Here is a 21,715-nt window from a genome sequence, read left to right on the forward strand (position 1 = left end):
TTGTGCTTTTGGAGTGGTAGCTAAGAAAACACTGCTGCATCTAAGTGCATGAAGATTTATGCCTTTCTTATAAGATTTTTTATACTTTTGGCTCTTACATTTAAGTCTATAACACATTTTGAGTTAATTTTTGTATATAATATGAGGTAGGAGACCAAATTCATTATTTTACAGGTAGAGATCCAGCTGTCCCAGCGTCATTTGTTACAGGGACTATTTCCCCTCCATTTAATTGCCTTGGCACTCTTATTAAAATCAAGTGACTTCATGCCATATCTTTTAGACTTGTTTTTTTCTATCCCCAAACTCCAGTTCCCAATAACAAGCCATTTAAGCTTCCCAAGGATTAGCGAACATTTGATCTAAAGCTTCAGAAACAAGGGTTTTTAAAGCTGGGAAGAGCCCCTTGTCCCTTTCATTCAGTGAGACCCAGACACTTTTTACAGAGTCCAGGTTTGGGTGAGAAGAAACACCCAGTGGCTTTGGGAAACTGCAGGAAGAAGAGGGTTGGAGAGAGGACCCAAGAATACATGATAAACCCAACAATCAACTTGACTTCTTGGTTTTTTTCAGTTGTACCTTTAACTAGTCTTGGGTTTGATTTGTTTGCGTAGCCTCCCTCTCTTCTCCAGAGTACAGTGGAGCCTCACGCTGGTTAAAAATGCAAGATGTTGCATCAGATAAACGCAGGATCAAATCCCAGATCCTCTGTTCCTGCCTACCCGTTGGCTCTCTGCATACGTCACTTTCTTCTTTTGCAAAATTGGGATAACCATTATGTCTGCCTCCACGGATTGTTTGAGTATGAGATAATAATGCAAATAAATACACAGCACTGCCATGGCATATTAAAATAGTATCTATGATTATAGATAAAACCTTATCTGTTCTCGGTTCTAGTCCCTTGGCTCCTGTTCTATAAGATGGGCTAATCTGCCAATGTGACTTCCAAAAATCCTGCTAACCTCGTAGTAGGTTTGACGCCGTTTTCTTCAGAGGGAATAGAGAAGATTTCGATTTCTCATTTCCTTAAAATTTCCTGAGTGTATTATGAGCTGTCTTAAATTACCTTTACTATTGGGGGTGGGCGGGGTGGGTGGGGAGGTTTAAAAGTTCCAAAGTGATACTAAGCTTCTCTTCACATGTGATCACAAGGGGACAGTTCCAGGAATCTGTAACACCCCGTGGCCCTTCCACTTACTCCCTGTGACTCCAGGCAGATGGTTCACCTTAGGTGAGCTTCACTCTCACCACTTGAAAAGTGGGTAAACTACCCACATGGACTCTTGTGCAGAGCTGCTCTGGCACATTCTAAGGAGGTAAAAACTGTATGGAGCTTTAAAACTTAAGTGTGCTCCATCTGTGAGATGATTTTTTTTTTATTTCACTGAAATCCACAACCAAGTGCACTCTTTGGCAAAATATCAATACAAAACGTTTTGTTATTTTTTCATTGGTATTGTACTCCTGTGTCAGTGGCCTTAAGAGATACAAAGAGAATAGTAAGGTCAAAAGCCTAAGCTATGAAACAAAGCAGGGAGTCAAATGCAGAGAACACTGCCGTCTATCAAGGCTCTCAGATGTTTTGAAGGGTTAATGCTCAGTGTTTTTGCATTCTTTTCTGAAATCTTAGTGGGCTGGCTCTCTCAATGCTTCCTTTCTTAGTGATATGATCTTTGGGAACAGGAAGTAGACGAACTCAACTTATAATTTAAGGGCCTTAATTTTAGAGCCAAAGTAATGGTCCCACAGGCTTTGGTCTGGTCATTTAGGAAATCTGATACTCCAGTGTGTGTGTGTGTGTGTGTGTGTGTGTGTGTGTGCACGCGAACTAACAGCAATTTATGTGAAATTCACTGATTCTTACAGTTTAACACCAGGTTCTTTCGATAAATTCAAGTACAATTAAATTATGTAAATGCATTTAAAAATAGGATCTACTAAGACTCTCTCTCCCTAAAAGTAGCCTCAACCCCTATTCTTCCACTTCAATACTTACAAAGAAAGATGTCTAAGACGACGGCCACCTAACAACACTGATAATTAATTCTGTGTGGTATAATTTTAGGGGATATTTTACTGTCATTGTTATACTTTCCTGTATTTTTTAGGTTTTCCCCCCTTTTTATTTAAAAATAATTATAAACATAAAATTGAGAAAACTGTCATCCCTTGTATCTTCTCCCTATGGCAACATGTATGAATCTAGCACAGGCCAAGCCAAGAAATTGACACTGGTGCAACACAAATGACAGACTTACAAAGCAACCCACAAGGGATTAATCTCCAAAATACACAAACATCTCATGTAGCTTTATATTAAAAAAATACAACCCAATCAAAAAATGGGCAGAAGATCTAAATACACATTTATCCAAAGAGGACAGATAGAGGGCCAAAAAACACATGAAAAGATGCTCAACATTGCTAAGTATTAGAGAACTACACATCAAAACTACAACGGGTTTCACCTCACACCAGTCAGAATGGCCATCATTAACAAATTCACAAACAAATGCTGGAGAGGGTGTCAAGAAAAGGGAACCCTCCTACACTGGTGGTGGGACTATAAACCACTATGGAAAACAGTGTAGAGCCTCCTCAAAAACTAAATATAGAACTACCATAGGACCCATCAATCCATAACTCAAAAAGATACTTGCACCACTATTTATAATAGCCGAAACATGGAAGCAACCTCAATGTCCATCAACAGAGGAGTAGATAAAGAAGATGTGGTATATTGATATGATGGAATACTACTCAGCCACGAAAAAGAATGAACTAATGCCATTTGCAGCCACATGGATGGACCTAGAGATTATCATACTGAGTGAAGTCAGACAAAGACAAATGTCACTTACATGTCGACTCTAATAAAAAGTGATACAAAATAACTTATTTACAAGATAGAAACAAACTCACAGATTCCAAAGCCGATCTACGGTTACCATGGGGGGAACAGGGTCGGGGTGGGAGGGAGGAATTAGGAGGATGGGAATAACATATACACTATTGTATAAAACAGATAATTAACAGGACCCTACTGTGTAGCACAGGAACATCTACTTGATAGTTCGTAATAACCTATGTGGGAAACAATCGATTTGCCTTGCTGTACACCCGAACCCAACACAACATTGTAAGTCAATTATACTCCAAAACCTTTTTTAAAAAAGACAGATTGATTCAGATTGTACCAGTTTTTACATGCGCTGATTTGTGCTGACAGTTCATCTTAGCTCTATTTTCTCCTCTGTGCGCTCTGCTATTATAGGGGTGTGGTGGGGTGCACAGCACACAGGGCTTTATAGGGATAAACACATACCTACTTCGAAACGGCACATTATCACTCATACGGTAACAAATGGGCAGGAAGTGGCTTCGTCCTCCCCAAATTACTGGTAAGGATGTACTTGAGCTGGCTTGTACCAGCCCTGAAGGCCAATTGTTAAATACTCAGGAAATTTGTCATCAGTGGCTTGAAATCAGCCACGGAGGAAGCGCTTCGGTCAGAGAAATCTGCAGCATCAACCAAGGCTCGCTCGCTCTTCCTGGAGCCGGCTCAGCAGCACCACTGTGTGCCCAGCACACACAGTGTGTCTCTGCTGATCCTGGTTCCCCATGCAGCCCTCCTCAACTGGGTCTCAGGAAAACCTTATTCCCCAAGGAGGACCTTTCCTTGTTATTCACGATGTTTTTCCTTCAGGGCTATAGATCAGGGCAGCTAGACAGTCTAATAAAAATCGATTTTCTGTTAATGGCTTCTAATACCTTCATTTACTTACATTTTTGCCCAGGGCCTTTCTGGAATACGTATTTATTTGTATTTTTTTTTCCAGCCACGCCCATGGCATGCAGACATTTCTGAGCCAGGGATCAAACCTGAGCCACAGCAGTGACAACAACAGCTTCCCGACCCACTGAACCACTGGGAACTCCTGTATTTATTTTTAACTCCGAGACAACATTTGGGGCGGGAGGGGGGCAGGCAGAAGAAGGGATGTTGGGAGTGGGAGGGGCTGAGTGCCTGTCTGCTCCCACCAAGCTGGCAGTGTCCACTCCCCCACATCAGGGTGGGCACTGCCTTGTCTTCCCCCAGTCCCACCTCTTCCTGTGTGGGCTGCGGGATGTCAGTGCTCCCTTCTGTTGAGGCAGGGGATGGAAACTGGGAAGAGAATCTTGCTTTCAACTTGAAAAGAGGTTGAAAGAAAAAAGGACTCTTGGCCGATCGCAGTGGATTCACGGGTTTTTATAAGGTGAAGGGCCGTATCCTTTCATTGTTCACGAACAAGTGTGCTGTTACCCTGAGGACATTCCCTGTCGACAGAAAGGGTAAAAACAAAAACAAAGCTTTGCTCTTCTCCCCTTGTCTAAGGACGGTGCTTGTTTAACAGATTTGTGTGGATCTGGAAGCCTAATCGAGGCACTGTGAGCAAGCATTAAACGTTCTTTCACCTCAAGGAGCCACTAACTCCAGACAAAAAGGACACTGGCAACATGATATAGTAGAAAGAGCTCATGCTTTCAAGTTAGATCCGAGTTCCGATTCTAAATTCTAGCTCGGCCACTTATTAGCCGAACAAATTTGGTCAAGTTAGCAACCTTTACGTGTTGGTTTCTTCGTTAGGAAATGTGAAGTTGTTTAAAGCATGAATGAAAATACCTGGGCCCCTACCCTGCACCTTGCATTTCATGTCTATTTTTACAGTGTTTCATTTTACTATATTTAAATTTGATCCTTACCATAACCCTGCCAGGCAGGTTGTATTATTTCCATTTTATGGATGGGAAAATTGAGACTCAGAAACTTTCTTTAACTTGATTTAGGTCATAGAATGAATGGGGAACAGACTAGGACTCAAAAGACTAATCTGGAGGCCATTATAGCCTATGAAAAAATGTATTAAAAATTCTGACACTTGGTAGGGGCTCAGTCATTGTTCTGTTGTTATTCATTTAATATATAATTAATTGTATGTTAGCTCTATTGATAATTATATTAACATCTATCATGATATATAGGATTATACACTATACAATGCATTAATTATATGAATATATATATACATATATTTTAAGTGGAAAGTTAACTGAACTTGGAGTCAGATGATCCGACGTTCATTTGGGCTCTGCTGTTTACGAGGTCTGCCAATAGACAAGTCAGTTACGCAGGTAATTCTTTTTCATACACAGCCGTGAGCAAGACATGGTAACTGGTCAATAAATATTTGTTGAAAAAGGAAGACATAAACAATGAATGAGTAAATGGTCAAGGTCTCTTTCGGGTCTTAAAAAATGCCTCTTGTTTTGATGTACACACATGAAAAATTAAACAGGTAGTTCTCGAAGGAAAAGGAAATTGTCAGAAGCCAAGGTACTCCAGACCACAGTGGTTCCTTATAGCGGCCCCCTGTGGTGGAAAAGGGTATTGCAAGGCTTCCAGGAAAGCCTGATGGGCTTTGCCCAGGACTTGCCCTGCCCCTCGTTTGCTCCTCCTCTGCTCCCTATTAACCCTAGCTGAGCAGTAACTCTTTGGCTTAGTCCTTTACCTAAATGCCTGCTTATTCACTTAATACTGCAGTGCTCTGGCACAATACCTGCTGTTTGGCTTTGTCAGAGTCCCGGTGGCCTGGGAAAACAAGGATGTCTGGGGGAAAAAGCAAATGCTGTTCTTTCAGAGCTAAAATCTTCTATTAACCTTTGCTGCTATACCCTTTATCCTTATAAATGATCTGAAAAACCAACAACATTTTTTTTAAAATGTGATATTTGAAGACTGCTGTCGATCCAGCCCTTTTAACTGAGCCACACGTGAAAACTTTTGGTACGAATTCTGCTGTGGATCCCATTTAATTCTCACAACAGCCCACCAAGGGGAATTATCTTATTTATCCCATTTCACAAAAATGAAGCAAAGGTGTCAAGTAGTTACTCAGTGACACATACCTAGTGGCCGACCTAGGACCGGGGCCCAGTCTGTGTGTCTTCTGCACACATGCGACCTCTCCGAGTAGAAAGAAAACCAGGATGGAAAGAGCAACAGCATAATTGGGATTCTGCTTTACTTCCATCAGCAGTTAAAATAAAACTGAAGCACCTGGCTTGTTTTGAACTGTGCTTTCCCATAGCAGCCCCCGTAGAACTGGGGAGACGCCAGCACTAAGAAGCAGGGATCCTTTGTCAATTACAGAGCCATGTATAAAATGCCGTTTAAGGTTGAGGATGGCAGGCTAATGGAATAAAAGCTTATCTAGCCAGTGTTTTGTGCAAACAACAAGAAATGATTGCTGTTTTTCATTCCTGCACTTCTTGGGAGGTAAATGTTTTCTAAGGGCAAATCCCTATTTTTTTCTTTAAAAATTCCGCTAGGAAACATAGTATGTTTTGGCAAAGATATTTTAAAACCTAAACTGTGATTTAAAAAAAAGTCAAGTACATTCACAGAGAGAAACTGGACCCAATGACATGCCTTCCCTTGGCTGTTCTCCGGGGAGGACTTGCTTTGGGGGTGGAGGATTGGGGAGCGAATCTGATGAGCTGCCTTGACCCTTTTTGTTTGGCGTTTTAGGGAGTCTGGAATACTTGGAGACTGAGTAATTGGTCCCTAAGCCTTTGGTGTTTGCAAATGAGTTTGCTGCCTGCAGGAAGACAACAGCCCAGCTTCCCTGAAGTGAACAGAGGCTGAAAAACCCAAGATGGTGAAATGCCGTGCCAGCCAAGTAGACAAAGCAGTGTTTCTGCTGAGATTACTGCTTTCCTAGGCATGTGCGGAAGAGACAGAGGAAACCCAAGGGACACAAAGTGCCCCATAAAATGAGCTTCAGATTTCCTTTGAGCGGGCGCTTCTTCCTGGACTTCTAGACAAATGCTCCCTCCTGTGGTCAGAGAGTAGAATACAGGGAATAGAGCACTTCAACCAGGAGAATAAAAGCAGGAAGAGAATGTGTTTTGCGTTGTTTTTTTGTTGTTGTTGTTGTTGTTTGTCTGTTTTCGAAAGAGCTTTTGGTTTATGGCCCAAAATTATTGTTTAAAAAATAAAATAATGAAAGGAAGAGATCACCAAACTCTTGCGTAAGAGCAAAACCAGCCAACAAACCCCCAGAAACAACAATAAAACCACTTTCCAGAAAATGGCCAAGTTTACCTATGTCCGTGGTCACAGAGCCTTCTTTTGTCAACCAAGTGCGAAATGAGGCATCTCTAAAAAATAAAACAAAGTAATGACTACAACAAAGCAGAAGCAGCCTCACAGATACAAACTAGTGGTTACCAGTAGGGGGAGGGGAGTGGGGGAGGGGACCAGAGGGGAAGGGATTGAGAGGTATAAAATAAATAAATGCGAGAATATCATGCACAGCACAGGGAATGCAGCCAATATTTTATAATAACTTTAAATGGAGCATAAGGTATAAAAATACTGAATCTCTATGTTGTGCATCTGAAACTGATATTGTAAATCGACTCAACTTCAGTTAAGAAATGCAAAAAGGTCTCCCTCCAAGAGTCCAATATATAAACAATTGAATTAGGATGATTTAGTGAGACTTGTTAGGTATCAGAAAATGTACTAGATGCCTAAGATCGAAAACTGAAAAACACATTCTCTGCTCTCAGCTCAGATCCAGTGGGGATATAAGTTGGGGTGAATAGAACAAGTAATTTTACCTACCTGGTCAGTGACAAGATGGGTACACGCAGAAAGCTTTGGGGCAACAAAGGACATGGTGTCCAACTCTTAAGGAAGACACGGGATAAGCGGAATCTTCAGTATTCGAAGATTTATTCAGGACTCAATGGCTGGACCAATTAGAGAGTGTGAGCCGTATTTTCTACAGGTGGCTTAGACAGAGTTGAAGCCTTGGGTCGGCTGCAGTGTCTTCCTTTGTCCCAAATCCCATGTTTATGTTATGTGCTTATTTCCATAAGCGTTTGCGAGTGAAGCCCAGGGAGTCATGGGAAAGCAAGGAGGGATTTGAACGAAGAGAACAAGCTGCTGTGATTGGACATTACATCAACCTGGAAACAAAAGCAGGGATTATTTACAGAGGACACAACTGGAAGCAGTTAATGTAACTAGGAAGTGCTGCAGGGGTTCAGGTGAGACACTCTTAATAGAAGTGACGGAGAAGAGAAGGCAGGTTGGGGACCTCAAATCAATCGAACTTGTGAGGGATTGGCTCTGGAGGGGCGGAGAAAAGCAGGGCAGAATGAAGCCCAGGAAGTTATCATAATTCTACCGAATATCTCTTACTGAGTTGGGAGAACCAGGAGAGGGAGCAGGTCTGGAGTGAAAGATTAACTCAGGATACTTAGTGGTTGGTGGTATTCCTAAGGCTTTTAGGCATCCTGCATCGACTTCTGTTTCACTATTTCTGAGACTTAATCGTCTTATTTTCCTAGAAGTTCATTGAAAGCAAGGAACGTATCTTGTCCCATGGAATGCCTTCTGGAAAAAGCATTCTTTTCAAATTGTTTAAAAAAAGTCATTCTCATAAAAATTCATAAGCATGTGTCAAAGTTTTATGTACTTCATTAATTAAAGGAACCAGTAGAGTGAACTGATTCAAGGAGGACTCAAAGAATGGGGCAAAGCATGCTGAAATGAAGGCAGTCTGTTAGGAACCAAAGTGGTTAATTTGTGTCTAGGACTAAACCCTAATCTTCATAGTTTTCTTTTTCGATCAAGGAAAAAAAAGTCACACCTTATCACTTTTCTGTAAGTTGGCCTCCTTTTGGGCTGCAAAACCATCCGGGCGCTCATCAGCTGTGGCATTCCCCAGTCAAAAGACATTTCAATTGCCATATTAGAAAGCACACTGAGGAGTTGCCATCGTGGCTCAGTGATTAACGAAACCAACTAAGATCTCTGAGGATGCGGGTTTGATCCCTGGCCTTGCTCAGTGGGTTAAGGATTTGGAGTTACCATGAGCTGTGGCGTAGGTCGCAGACTCGGCTCTGATCTGGTGTTGCTGTGGCTGTGGTGTAGGCCAGCAGCTGTAGCTCCGATTCAACCCCTAGCCTAGCAACCTCCATATGCCACGGGTGTGGCCCTAAAAAGACCAAAAAAAAAAAAAAAGAAAGAAAGAAAGAAAAAAAATTTAAAAATTAGAAAACACACTGAAATGAAATTATAAAGACAAAATACTCATTGTTTTGCCTTATTTCCAAGCCTTGACTGTTTTTCTACATACTTTCCTAGAGTAGCTCTAAGGGTATTTAATGTGCACTTTGAAATACTGAATTTATACCCTGCGGCTGTACAAAAATACATTTGAGGTGATGTAAATTAAAGACAAAACGAAGGTAAATTAAAGGCAAAACAGTAAAATCAATGAATTGAAAAGAAAATAGAAATAATTGATAAAAGATTTCATAATGAAATTTTAGATTTGTTCAAGCATTTCTAGGCAGTTGGGGCACAATAAGGCACACGATAAATTATTTATCTCATTATAAAGGAAGACAAATCCATTTCCTGAATTGGCTGTCATTTTGTCATTTCCCCTGTTCCTTCTAAATTCTAAAGAGGAGCGTCATACAGAGCTTCCCGTAGTTGATACAGATGCAGTGGCACTTGTTCTCAATATTTTAGCAGTAATTACCCGCACAGATTCCCAATGCCTCTTAGTAATGGAACTTATTGATCAATGATTTCATATTTATAAGTGCATCTTCATGCAAAAATGTATTTGTTAAAAACATTTTTATATGGAGCATTTTCAGAGAGAAGAAAAAGGCCTTTATTATTCACTCTCATATCCCATCTGTAACCACAAAGTGGCGTCAATACAATAAGCATTCTTCATCAGCCATTGGACACAAATCTTTCCCCTTGGGGTGGGTAAGCACCGCTAGGACAGCTGCTCACGCATGGATCACAGCGCGTGGGAGGAGTGCCTTTATGCGGACTTTGTGTGAACCTAGCAGAGGTGTACTTGTCTCGTTGGCCCTGTGGGAAGGAAGCGTTTCCCACCTCCATTCGTGTCTCCAAAAGACACTGGGGAGCTTTCTTCTGGGACTGGAAGGAGGCAGCTGAGCTGTTGACATGCTAACAGATTGGAGTTTTATACCAGAACTGGAGTTCATCAAATCAGAGATTTCCATTTGTAACATTAAGCAGAATCTATAGCAGTAACTGCCTATTTCGCAGCATGCCCATGGGCTTGGTACCTCTCTCAAGGAAGACTCAGTCGGCTGCTACATCTTCATCCGGTAACACAGGTGTGATGTCTTGAGGGCTGGGGATGGGACTTATCCTCTGTTTTCGGGACCTGACTTGGCACAGGATACCCGGCTCCTAGAAACGGGGGGCAACAAATCATTGTCTTCAACTGATGAGTGATACCTTTTGCTACTTAAAGAGGTTGCCACTGAAAGAACCCTTCTTAGCATGGATTTTTCAAGCCCACCCCCAAAGGCTAATATTATTTTTTATTGTTCTCCATAGTGACAAAATTATACCTCACATTGTGCCCCATTGGTTCTTATTTGTTTCACGTGTATGGGGGTTGTTTCCTGCCTTGACTGAAAGCTCTTTGAGGGTAAACTCATACATACCAAAGTCAGTATAGAGATGGGTACATAGTGGGTGCTCATGTAACACATGCTTGTTAACTTGCTACATCTAGTGGGTGGAAAGGTAGAGAAAAAGGTGGGTGGAGAGAAGAAAAGAAGTCACAGCTAAAATAAGAACAGCAAATAGCTGGCAAGATTCTTCCCCAAACCCTGTTTGGAGTAGATCATGGTTCTGTCCCCATGAGTGCAAATTCTGCTTTGGACTCCTCACCACTTTACTGGCAGGTACAATAAAAAATTCAGAACGGAGAGACAAGGAGAAACCTGCATATCATCCTTGATGCAGAGTTTGTTCCCTGACATTATATGGAAAACCTTCCTCCCCCTTGCCCTGTTTTTCCAAAGTGGATTAAGAGTTCAAACAAAACAATAACCTACGGACAAGGCAAGATAAAGTTTTACAAAATGCAGTTTGTTTTATTTTTATATAAACTAAAACACCAGAGCTCATTGATTCCTATATTAAATACATAAATTATAAAATAACCATTCATAAAACTTTACATACAATAAATTGATTCCATTCTCTACAGTGATGCGTACAGTACGTGTACATGTTTGGTGTACTTCGGAGGATCATTCTGGTGAAAAGCAGTTCATTTATATTTTTCTTCCATTAATAAAGAAACACTGAAGCAATATATGGAGTCATGCTAGTGAGATGAAGAGAAAGGAGCCCAACCGAAGCAGTTGATTGAATAAAAGCTCTGAGAAATTGACCCCCTGGCTGCTTGAGTACAGGAGACATCTGGGGAATTGTGCATATTCCCGTGTACTGGTCTATTCTTGAGTCCTCACAGAGTTGGATCTTGAAGGTTGGAACAGGCATAAACTGTCTTTGGAATGGGAATTTTTAGCTGATAGAAATGGGACTTTGGGTAAATGAATATTCATACTGGAGATGGTGCTGGATTCTGTTGCTCTTGCCAGAAAATCCTTGGCATCCCTAGAGTCTGGGTAATTGGGAAGCCAATGAGTAAATCTTGCCTCGGTCAACAGGAAAACTAGTAAGGGACAGGTGGTGGAGAAAAGGGAGAAGAGGTGGGCAAGGTGTGGAAGAGCACAGACAGCAGAGGTGAGACAAAACATGATGTACCCAGCAGCATCAGAAACCCCTTTCTAAGTCCTCAGTCCTAGGACGGAAGTACACACTCAGCGAGTGCTCACACCAGCGTCGTCTACACAGAGTATATGTGGATATCCCTACATCCCGTATTTATAAAAGCGTGTGGATTTTGATCTGCCTCATGGTGGGACGTTATTGTGGTTAATGGGGGAAATAGGCACATTTCGTGAGTCGTCCATTGGGTGTAAGGGGTTGCCGTTATCAGTGGAGGCTGGGATCTGCTTCTGGGAAACTGCATCATCCACACGACAGTCAGCCTGCGGAGGCTGGACTGCAGGCAAATTTGGACTCTGAGTTGTTTACCTACACCACACCGGCCCTCCAGAAGATGGAGACAGAAGCACGGGGACAAAGACCTCGATGCAGAAGCCCACAAATAAAAACTGGGAACTTCACTCCGTCCACCACCTGTCCCTCTGCGTGTGATATTCTGGGTTGAATACAGCAAATTATAAGCCTTCTGTTTTGGCCGCAGTGCCCCTTGAAGTACACCATCAGTAATTTTGATTAAACATTGGCCTTGGACTCTCAACAACAGATTTATTTAGGAAGAACTAAACTGTCGATCTAAAGGCAGCAGAGGAATGGGAACGAGCTCTGCCCAGGACTGAGCTGGGATCACAGGGGATCAACACCCGCTTCTGTTATGTTTGAACCCTCCCGTCACTCCGCCTGAGATTCTGTCTCAAGACGATCTAAAATACAGAAATGACAAGGGAGGTGAACAGAAGAGAAGCTTTGGTCCCTCAAGACCTTGTGACCACTTACCCCTTAGAAGGTGGATGTCCTCTTAAGAGGAGCCTCAGGCCAGCCACGACACAAACGATCACCTAAGGTTTGCTTTGATTACTCATCTCTCAAGTTGAATTTTTCCATATGGTAAATATATACATAGACGGAGTCATATGTGTCTTCGTATATACTGTGCCGCTCTTTGACAGATCAAAAAATGCAATTATTTTAAAAACAAAGTGTCTATGCTGCCCATGCACTTTGATGTAATGTAACACATACGATCCAGTTATTGAAATATCAACACAAAACTGGTAAATACTATTTTTACAGTTTCCATGAAGTCCCGGTCAGGTGAAAAAGACATGCTTCATGTTAAAACAAACTTATGAATGACATTGAAGACATTGAACGTGTGAATTGCTTAACGGGTTTAGAGTAAAAGTTGACAATAAATAGGCAAAGAGGAACAAGTTTGCCAAAGACTTATTTTAAACTGAAAATGACCACAGTAGGTGGAAATGAAATACGGTAGCAAAAAATGATTTGGCAAAACTTTAACTCTTCTATTCCTACTGGAAGAACATCTGTCCTCTTTCTACGGATAATCCATGAGCCCCCTCGACCCCACCTCTTCCATCCTGAAGAACCATACCATCTATGTTAAGTAGTTTTTTAATGAATGGAAGAAAAATCAGAGCAAAATTAATTTGTTCATCCCTAAAACCTCACTATTGGCAAAATTTTATATGACACAAAAGGGATTTGATAGTTATTTTTAGCAAATTCTAGTGTTACCTAAAACAAAACGTGGATGGCATTTTTAAAAAAGTCACTTTAGTAATAGATGCTTTCGAGTTTTATAGTCAAATATTATAGTCTTCATTTTTTTTCCCTTTTCCATGAAAAATTTCCTGTCCTGAATAGCAGTGCTAATTTTATTTCAAACTATTTTTTAATATTGTCAGTTACGCTTATTTTCCAAAAGATGAATACTTTGTTAAGCAAAAGAAAATGAATGCTGTTCTGATTGCTACTAGCTTAACTGGTCGAATATGTCAGAATAGTCAAGATAAAGAAATTAAAGCAGAAATTAAAGATCAGAGTTACTTGGGTCTGATCTCTGTAAGAAGTGGAGCCACAGTCAATCTCTCCATTTTGGAGGCATTCTCCTCTTGCTGAACATAATATGCAAAGGGAGCATTCATTTAGATAAGGTCCATTTCCACGGACCCACGCATGGTTGGAGCATACATGTACAATTTTGCTATTTTTTGTAATTGTGGAAATGAATAACAGAGAGATGTACCTGTCCACATACTGAGCTTTGTCCAAAGATGTGTTCATTTTGAGGACCATGAGTGTGATATGGTACAAACACCGTCTTTCAGCCTAAAATTTTAGAGGACTTTGCTAATCTCCTGGATCTTAAGCAACAAGAAAGACGCCCCCCACCACTTTCCCACATTTTCCCTAAACACATCTGAAGCTGCTTAGATGGTCATCCTCAGAGCACTGCTTTTGTATGGTTTTGTACATATATGATAAAATCAGATTTATAGAAGATAAGGTACCTGATTAAAGTACATTATTTTAATAAAGATTTCCGATCATTCAAACCATACTCAGTGCTCGGATGTAAAAAGAAGCCAACAAGTTCCTGGTGGAGAAAGGGAGATGGAGAGGAAAGTTGGTTTGGTGGAGCAGAGAGGGTTTTCCTTTGCTCTGCTGCACCCCTGGGATGGCTGGTGGAAGAGAAATGTAGTCTAAGACACGGGAGAGTAATTCATTCTCTTCCGTCTTGTTTGGACTCAGATTTGAAAGGGTTGGGTCACAAACTGCAGTGGTGCCCTCTTTCACGTGGCCTGCACAAAGAATGTACTATTCATATATGGTATGGACTCTACCCAGTTGAACAAAGAATCCAGCAGAAGGATGGTTATTTTGGGTATGCTCAGTAGGACATCTCACCAGACCTCCCCCCCTCCCCCGCAAATGAAAGGGATAATCAGACCAATTACATGACACTGTCAGTTCACTTCAAGTCTTCATTTCACAGCCAGCTCTCCTGTGATAAAAGTGGAGTTTTGTCTCATGGCATGCAGATGCAGTAAGAAGAGCTAGGAGATACGCATCACTGAAATGACACAGTCTTCTATCCCGAGTGACAGCATGAGATGACCTGTTTACCTTAGGTGATTAGAGATCCTGGTTCCTGGTTCTGGATTCCTCAGTGTTTATTGCTAGTAATGCCCCGGGTAGTTTGAAGGGAAAGCTTCAGCGATGCAGCGCTTAGATTGAACCAAACTGAAGCACAAGTGTATTACCCAGGGGACTCTTTTTTTCAACAATGCTAAGAAAGTCAGAGAGAGCAGTCATTATAATTACAAAGCACTTTGTGCTATTTAAGCACCTCTTGTTCCGGAATTGAAAGAAAAGAAAAAAAACAAACTATGAAAAAGCATTTTAACCTCATTTTGCAGTTGAGGAAACTGAGGCACAGAGAGAGGTTCAGTGATTGGGCCAAAGATACCTGGGTCAGTAGTAAACAGAAGAACGAAAACTGAGACACCTGCAGTGTAGCTTTTCTTGTATATTCTCGTTACCATTCTGGCTTTGAAAATGCCAGCGCTAAAAGTGAAGACGACACTGAACCCACATATGGAAGGATTTGTGTAGCATTTCGTAGAAAGGGTTTCTGGCTCCCTACACACATTCATAATGCATGAATGTTAGCCCTATAAATAAAACCTTGGCAATTTGAAAAATTGAGGCTGTTTTGTTATCTACAGTAAATGAGGCTAAAATTAGCTTTTCAGGAACATTTATTCGCTCTCAGAGCTGAATCTGAGACTCAGTATTACATAACTTAGGAAAAGTACCAGTCTTCTAATGTCTCTGGTAGAAAATGACCTTTTCAGTAACACAATATTACTTTCATATAAAAAAGTAAAGCTACCTTGTTGCTGTCAGATCTCTGGGGGAAAAAAAAAAGTTATCAGTCTCTAAATGACAAGAAGTCAGAGTGCTTTAAGCATATCAAGATACTTCTAAAAATAATGGCAATTTCCTTTAATATTCACATCTCTGTGGCCAACTCAACGGTTGGTACGAAGTCTACGTATCACCTCTATTGTGTATCAAATTATATAACGGTATTTGCCGGCAATCTTTAACAGCCATGTGAAGACCAGGATTTGGGAGGTGGAAAGATTCAGAGGCGCTCTCTGGCCCCGCAGGTGTCGGCATTCCAACCAAGTCTGGGACTCGGAGGTCAAGAGCACGGCTCTTCTTCGTTTTCACTATGAATGAGCAGGGCGCTGTTCCTGGAGGACCTCAGATGCGACAAAAGGCCAAGCAAGCAGCCGCGTCTGCTTTTACTTCTTACGTTCCGTGCGCCTGGGTCCTTCCTTGGGTGCCAGTTTACTCAGGGTCCCCGTGATCCACTTCGCAACTGTCCAGTGTGGACCGCCTTCCACAAGCTCCACCGCTGGCAGAAAACCCAAGCGGACGCTGCTTTTCTTCTCCCTCTCATTGCAGACGTCTCTGTTCCTGAGTTTTAAACAATAATAAAGACAGAAAAGCAAATCCCTGTAGTAAGAAACCAGACTTTTCAAAGGAAACATTTTATTGTAAATAGCTCCTCATAGGTATTCCTCGTGCTTCAAGCCCACCCACCCTCATTTTTTCTGTTGTTGTTGTTGTTTTGATTTTTTTAAAATGATGTTTATTTCAGGTCTAGTGTTTTCATGGGGTGTGGTGTTACATTAAAATGACCCCCCCTGCACAGCAGGGGTAGAATGTTTCTTTGTAACTTTGGTTCCATGCCCTAGACACATCTTTGCTTGATCTGCTGAAAGTGTTTCCATTGCTGAATTGTTTTCTTTACACAACACATGTTTATAGTTCTTCTCCTTCTGGTTTGACATATACATGTTTCATTAAATGCAGCATATATTGTAGATTTTCAACAGGGTCATGTAGGAACTGTCAAGTAAGAAACCTTGAAAAATGGCTTTAAAATACACAGTTGTAGTCCTGGCTACAGGGTAGTTCTCAGCTTTTGATCTCCCTTCCTCTGCTGTAAACATTTCTGCCATCTTGAAGGTTTAGAAGCATTTGCTTTTCTGGGGTCTTATCCGTGTTTTCGGTTAGTCTGTAAAACACAAGGAGAAATTCTTTAATCATCATTTCTGTCAACAGCTGAAACAGAGTAAAACACAAACTCTTCTTTTTAAAGAAAAGGTATTTTTTATTCTTTACCACCTCTTTGAGTTGTATCATCTTGTGTAAGTTATATAAAGAAAATCTCTGTGCTTAATTTCTTTCATTTAAAATGAGAAATTATGCGGTCCCATTGTGGCTCAGAAGTTAACGAACCCAACTAACACCCATGAGGACATGGGTTTGATCCTTGGCCCCGCTCACTGGGTTAAGGATCCAGAGCTTCCATGAGCAGTGGTATAGGTCGCAGACGCGGCTCAGATCCTGCATTGCTGTTGCTGTGGCTGTGGCTCTAGTGCAGGCTGGTGGCTGTAGTTCTGATTCGACCCCTTGCCTGGGAACCTCCACATGCCATGGGTGTTGCCCTTAAAAAAAAAAAAAAAAGCAGATCTGTCTATGCCTTTCAGTGACTCACTTTTATGTCATGATTCCAACAACTGTATTTAATGGCAGTCTACCCCCCAAGGTCTCAACCTGAGGATATTCCCTGGGAATTCTGACACTTAGCTTCCCTGTTTGGCCCCAGACACACCCTGAAAAGGCATTTCCCTGGGCTGTGCCAGTCATGACTCCTAGAAATATACCTCTTTAGGTCCACTTGTCTGGGTTTTCATTTGGGTAGAAGTTTAGGACATAAAACACTTTCCAATAAAAGCTGGAGACTGGCACAGAGGACATGTGATCATGTGCTGCCTAGGGACACAGCCTTTAGAGTCGGAATGAGATGGATGGAGAAAAGGGCCTCTCCACTGTCTTACTGTATGCCCGGGGATGAGTCATTTAGCTCCTTCAAGTCAATTTCCCCTTCTATAATGTAAAGATACTACTTCTGGATTTTGCTGGCACCCCAGGACTGGGCACCAAGACCCAAAGTGGTGGAAGAGGAGGCACAGGGTCCCTTAAGGATGCTTCCAGTCCAAGACACAGAGGCAAACAAGAGACTTCAAGAAATTCCTGCCATAGATGCAAGTCAGAGAGACCTGGACTTCATATTAGCAGAGCCACTTTGCTCCCAAAGACTAGATTCGACTGAGATGAAAGGGAACTGCATCAGAGAAGAGAACCAGTAAGAAGGAATTGCGGTGGTTGGAAGGCGCGTACCACCCTCAGCTTCTTGCTGGGAAGGCAGAGAAGGTACCAAAAAGCAGAGAGACTGGTGGTGCTGGCTCAGAGAGATTCACATTCCATTGCTCACCTACTGCTCGTCCTCCTTTGTCAATCTGGGCAGAACACTGCAGAGGAGTGTCGTGGCAGAATCTGGGGCAGGAACTTCCTTCCTGGCAAGAAGCGGAGGCTGGGACCACCAATGATGCGATCCAGTGTGTCAGCGGAAGAGTCTGGGCCCCAGCCAGGCAGCAGTGGGCAAGACCTGCACTGCTTCTGAAGAACCCACACATACACCCCCCCAAATGGCCAAGTTTTCATCATCTCATAGAAAACACATCAAGAGCTGGTTAGTTATAGCCAGGAAAACAGTATCAGCCACCAGAGAGAGGGCTACAACCACTGCCCTTGGGGTGAGAGGCACAGGCCACTCTCCCTCTTCCTCTTCCCTGCCCTCCAGAAGAGCTGGACCTTGGAGAGGGCAGGAGAGAGACGTCTTAGAGCCAGACTGCAAACCTCTTTCACCACCAGGGGTAAGAGAGGAAGGAGACGAAGCAGAATCTGAGACTGAATTTCTAAAGTAGACAAGACTTTCAAGAACTGGAAGGACTTAAAAAAAAACAAGTGGAGAACCAACCTAAGATTTAATCATAGAATAAGAGAGGGAAATAAGGGAAACCCTTGTTTTGATAAAAATGGACCGTATTCAGATGTGTACCCTGCTGAGATGACTAGTTACAACTGTAATACTCCCATCATCCCTGGTATAGAAGAAAACTGATCTTAAAAAACTAAAAAAGAGATCCTGCTGTGTAGCACTGGGAACTATATCTAGTCACATGACAGAGCATGATAATGTGAGAAAAAAGAATCTGTACATGCATGTGTAGTTGGGCCACCATGCTGTACAGGAGAAAATTGACAGAACACTGTAAACCAGCTATAATGAAAAAAAAAATTACATAAAAAAAGATGCCTTAAACTGCATGTGTGTGTGCATGCATGCTCTCATACACACAGACACACACACAAACACATATACATATAGTGTGTGTTTATATATAAATAGGTAAACATAAAAAGGGTTTTACTTGCAAACTTTCAATTTATAGCATGTCAGAGACAAATCCCAGATTCTGTTTCAAAGCACATACGCATCATTTCTGCCTGTCAGGAATGATGTAAAGCCCATTATTTGAGGAAAACCATGTTGGTTTTAAAAAGTAAATAGACTTATGGGCAGTCTCCCAGAATGTTAAATTACTGCAGATTGAGTGTTGTGAAAGAAGCTATGGTTTCTACAGCAGAGCTAGATTTATCCAAATTGGCATTCTGAGTAACGGAGGCATTATCCAATGGGCCACCACAGATGACCAATTTTCAATGACCTCAATGTCAGTACACTTGAAAACTGTACATACAGACTTCCCGTCATGGCTCAGTGGTTAACGAACCTGACTAGGATCCATGAGGACGCGGGTTTGATCCCTGGCCTCGCTCAGTGGATTAGGGATCTGGTGTTGCCATGAGCTGTGGTGTAGGTTGTAGATGCAGCTCAGATCCTGCATTGCTGTGGCTGTGGCTGTGGGGTAGGCTGGCCGCTATAGCTCCAATTCGACCCCTAGCCTGGGAACCTCCATGTGCCGTGGGTGCAGCCATAAAAAGACAGAAGACAAAAAAAAAAAAACAAAAAACAAAAAACAAAAAAACAAAAACAAAAACAAAACCTGTATATACTATAATTCATCTTTGGTTCAAAAGGGCCTTTTGGCTATTACAGAAGCTCAGGCGTTCATTCGAACTGGTTGCTGATCAGCACGGAGGTTCGGTTTCCTCCTCTGTAACACAGGGATCAGAGCCATCACTTCTGAGACTCTGCTACAGGCCACCAGACACCAAGTCCATGAACACAGTGATGCCACTTCTGACTCTAGTATCCACACACCTGCCCCAGCGTGTCTGGCTCACGGAAGATACTTAGCACACATGCGTCTAGATCAAGGACAGGCTACTTACGTTCACTGTTCTTTAGGGTTTCCTATCTCCTAGACGGTGGTTTAGATCCTTAATGCACCATAACTAGGGGCATACTGATTAGCAAAACTGTAGCTAAATTCTATTCCCTAGCTATTAAAATTACCAGGGAGCCACTCCCTCGTCCTCATTTCCATATATGCCTTTCTTGGTAAGGGGCACTGCATCCAAGCAGTTATAGCATCTGGGATCCTAAGGGCCATTCCCAACAGCTTTCAATCTGTCAACCCTGACATACAACTTACCGTAAAGTCTTTGATAAATGACAGGTATTATTACCACTCCCGTGGTGTAGATGAGATAATGGGTCTCTAAGAATCCGAGTGAAGAAGACGAGTAATACTGAATAAAACTTAACCAGAGCCAGAGGATCAGGAGAGGCTTCCCTGAGTCTCTCATTTTAAACTGAGATGGGAAGGACAAATGTACGTGACAGAGTCGATGGTACTGTGGGAAATGTGGTCCAGGAAGAGGGCAGCACATCTGAGAACTTGGCTTTTAATGATCCTTTCTATGGGACTACACTGTAGGGCACCAGGTACTGCACTCTTCACTTAGAAAATATTTTCTAATAGTAGATGCTATTGCTTGCTCATTTTTTGTATTAGGATATTAATGTTTGGAGAGGTGTAACAGTATCTATTTTGCAAGGCTGTCCTAAATATTACATAAAATGATGGATGTCAAATGTAATTCTTGAACTGTAAAACAAGATATCCTCTTCCTTATTATAATATCATCACTATTATTAAAAAAGTATTTATTGATCTTCAACTATGTGCTAGAGACTGTCAAGGTATTTAGGATACAAGAATAAAGAAAATATTATGGTCTCTGCCCTCACGAACTTTATATACAATAAAGGAGAGAAACAGTCATTTAAAAACAAAAAAGCTCCCCCCCATGCATATAAAATTTGACTAAGAGGGACATCTAAGAAGATTTCCCTAAAGGAATCACAAGCAAGATGAGATCTGAAGGATGAGTGAGCAGGTGTTGACTAGATAAAGGAGGAGAGAAAGTATAGTGTTTCTCCGTGTCTTCAGGGGATAGGTTCCAGGACCCACTACCAAAATCCAAGCATGGTTTTAAAAAATGTAAATGTAGTAAGAAATAAGCATTTGTATATTTCAATGGAGAGTGTGAAACTAACCAACTGTGGTAGTTTTTATAATACAGCATGTCTTGTTAATTTTTTTTTAGGATCAGAACAATACAGTATTATGCTCTGTGATCATGATTTATATTACTGGACAAGAAGTGCCAATATCGAGTCATCAAGTTCTAGAATTCAGGGTTGACGCTAGAGAGGTTTCATTAAAAATTAACCACAGGAGCAATGAGATCCTGCCATATAGCACAGGGAACTACACCCAATCTCTTGGGATAGAACATGACGGAAGATATTATGAGAAAAAGAGTGAATATTAAATGAATATGCGTAACTGAGTCACTTTGCTGTACAGTAGAAGTAGACAAAACGTTGTAAATCATAACTCCCCCAGACTTCAGACAACACTACAAAGCTTCAGTAACAAAGCAAGTGTGGTACTGGTTCAAAAACAGACATACAGACCAGTGGAACAGAAGGGAGATCCCAGAATAAACCCAGACACCTGCGGTCAATTAATCTTTGACAAAGGAGGCAAGAATATAAAATGGGAAAAAGACAATCTCTTCAGCAAGTGGTGCTGGGAAAACTGGGCAGCTGCATGTAAATCAGTGAAACTAGAACACACCCTCCCACCAGGCACAAAAATAAACTCAAAATTGCTTAAAGATTTAAACATAAGACAAAACACTATAAAACTCCTAGAAGAGAACACAGGCAAAACATTCTCTGACATAAACCACATCCATGTTTTCTTATGTCAGTCTCCCAAAGCAATAGAAATGAAAACAAAATTAAACTAATGG

General features: G+C 41.6%; 1 protein-coding gene across 1 annotated transcript in view; it reads right to left on the reverse strand.

Annotated features, from left to right (window-relative positions):
* Window positions 1-16,043: 16,043 nt before the first annotated feature.
* JAKMIP2 (janus kinase and microtubule interacting protein 2) overlaps window positions 16,044-21,715 on the reverse strand; it is a 65,983-nt gene continuing 60,311 nt past the window's right edge. Inside the window, exon 20 of the mRNA XM_047774506.1 lies at window positions 16,044-16,592. Coding sequence (XP_047630462.1) covers window positions 16,572-16,592 — 21 coding nt within the window. The 3' untranslated portion in view covers window positions 16,044-16,571. The remainder of the gene's footprint in view (window positions 16,593-21,715) is intronic.

Source organism: Phacochoerus africanus, chromosome 4, assembly GCF_016906955.1.
Source record: "Phacochoerus africanus isolate WHEZ1 chromosome 4, ROS_Pafr_v1, whole genome shotgun sequence".
Taxonomy (NCBI): domain Eukaryota; kingdom Metazoa; phylum Chordata; class Mammalia; order Artiodactyla; family Suidae; genus Phacochoerus; species Phacochoerus africanus.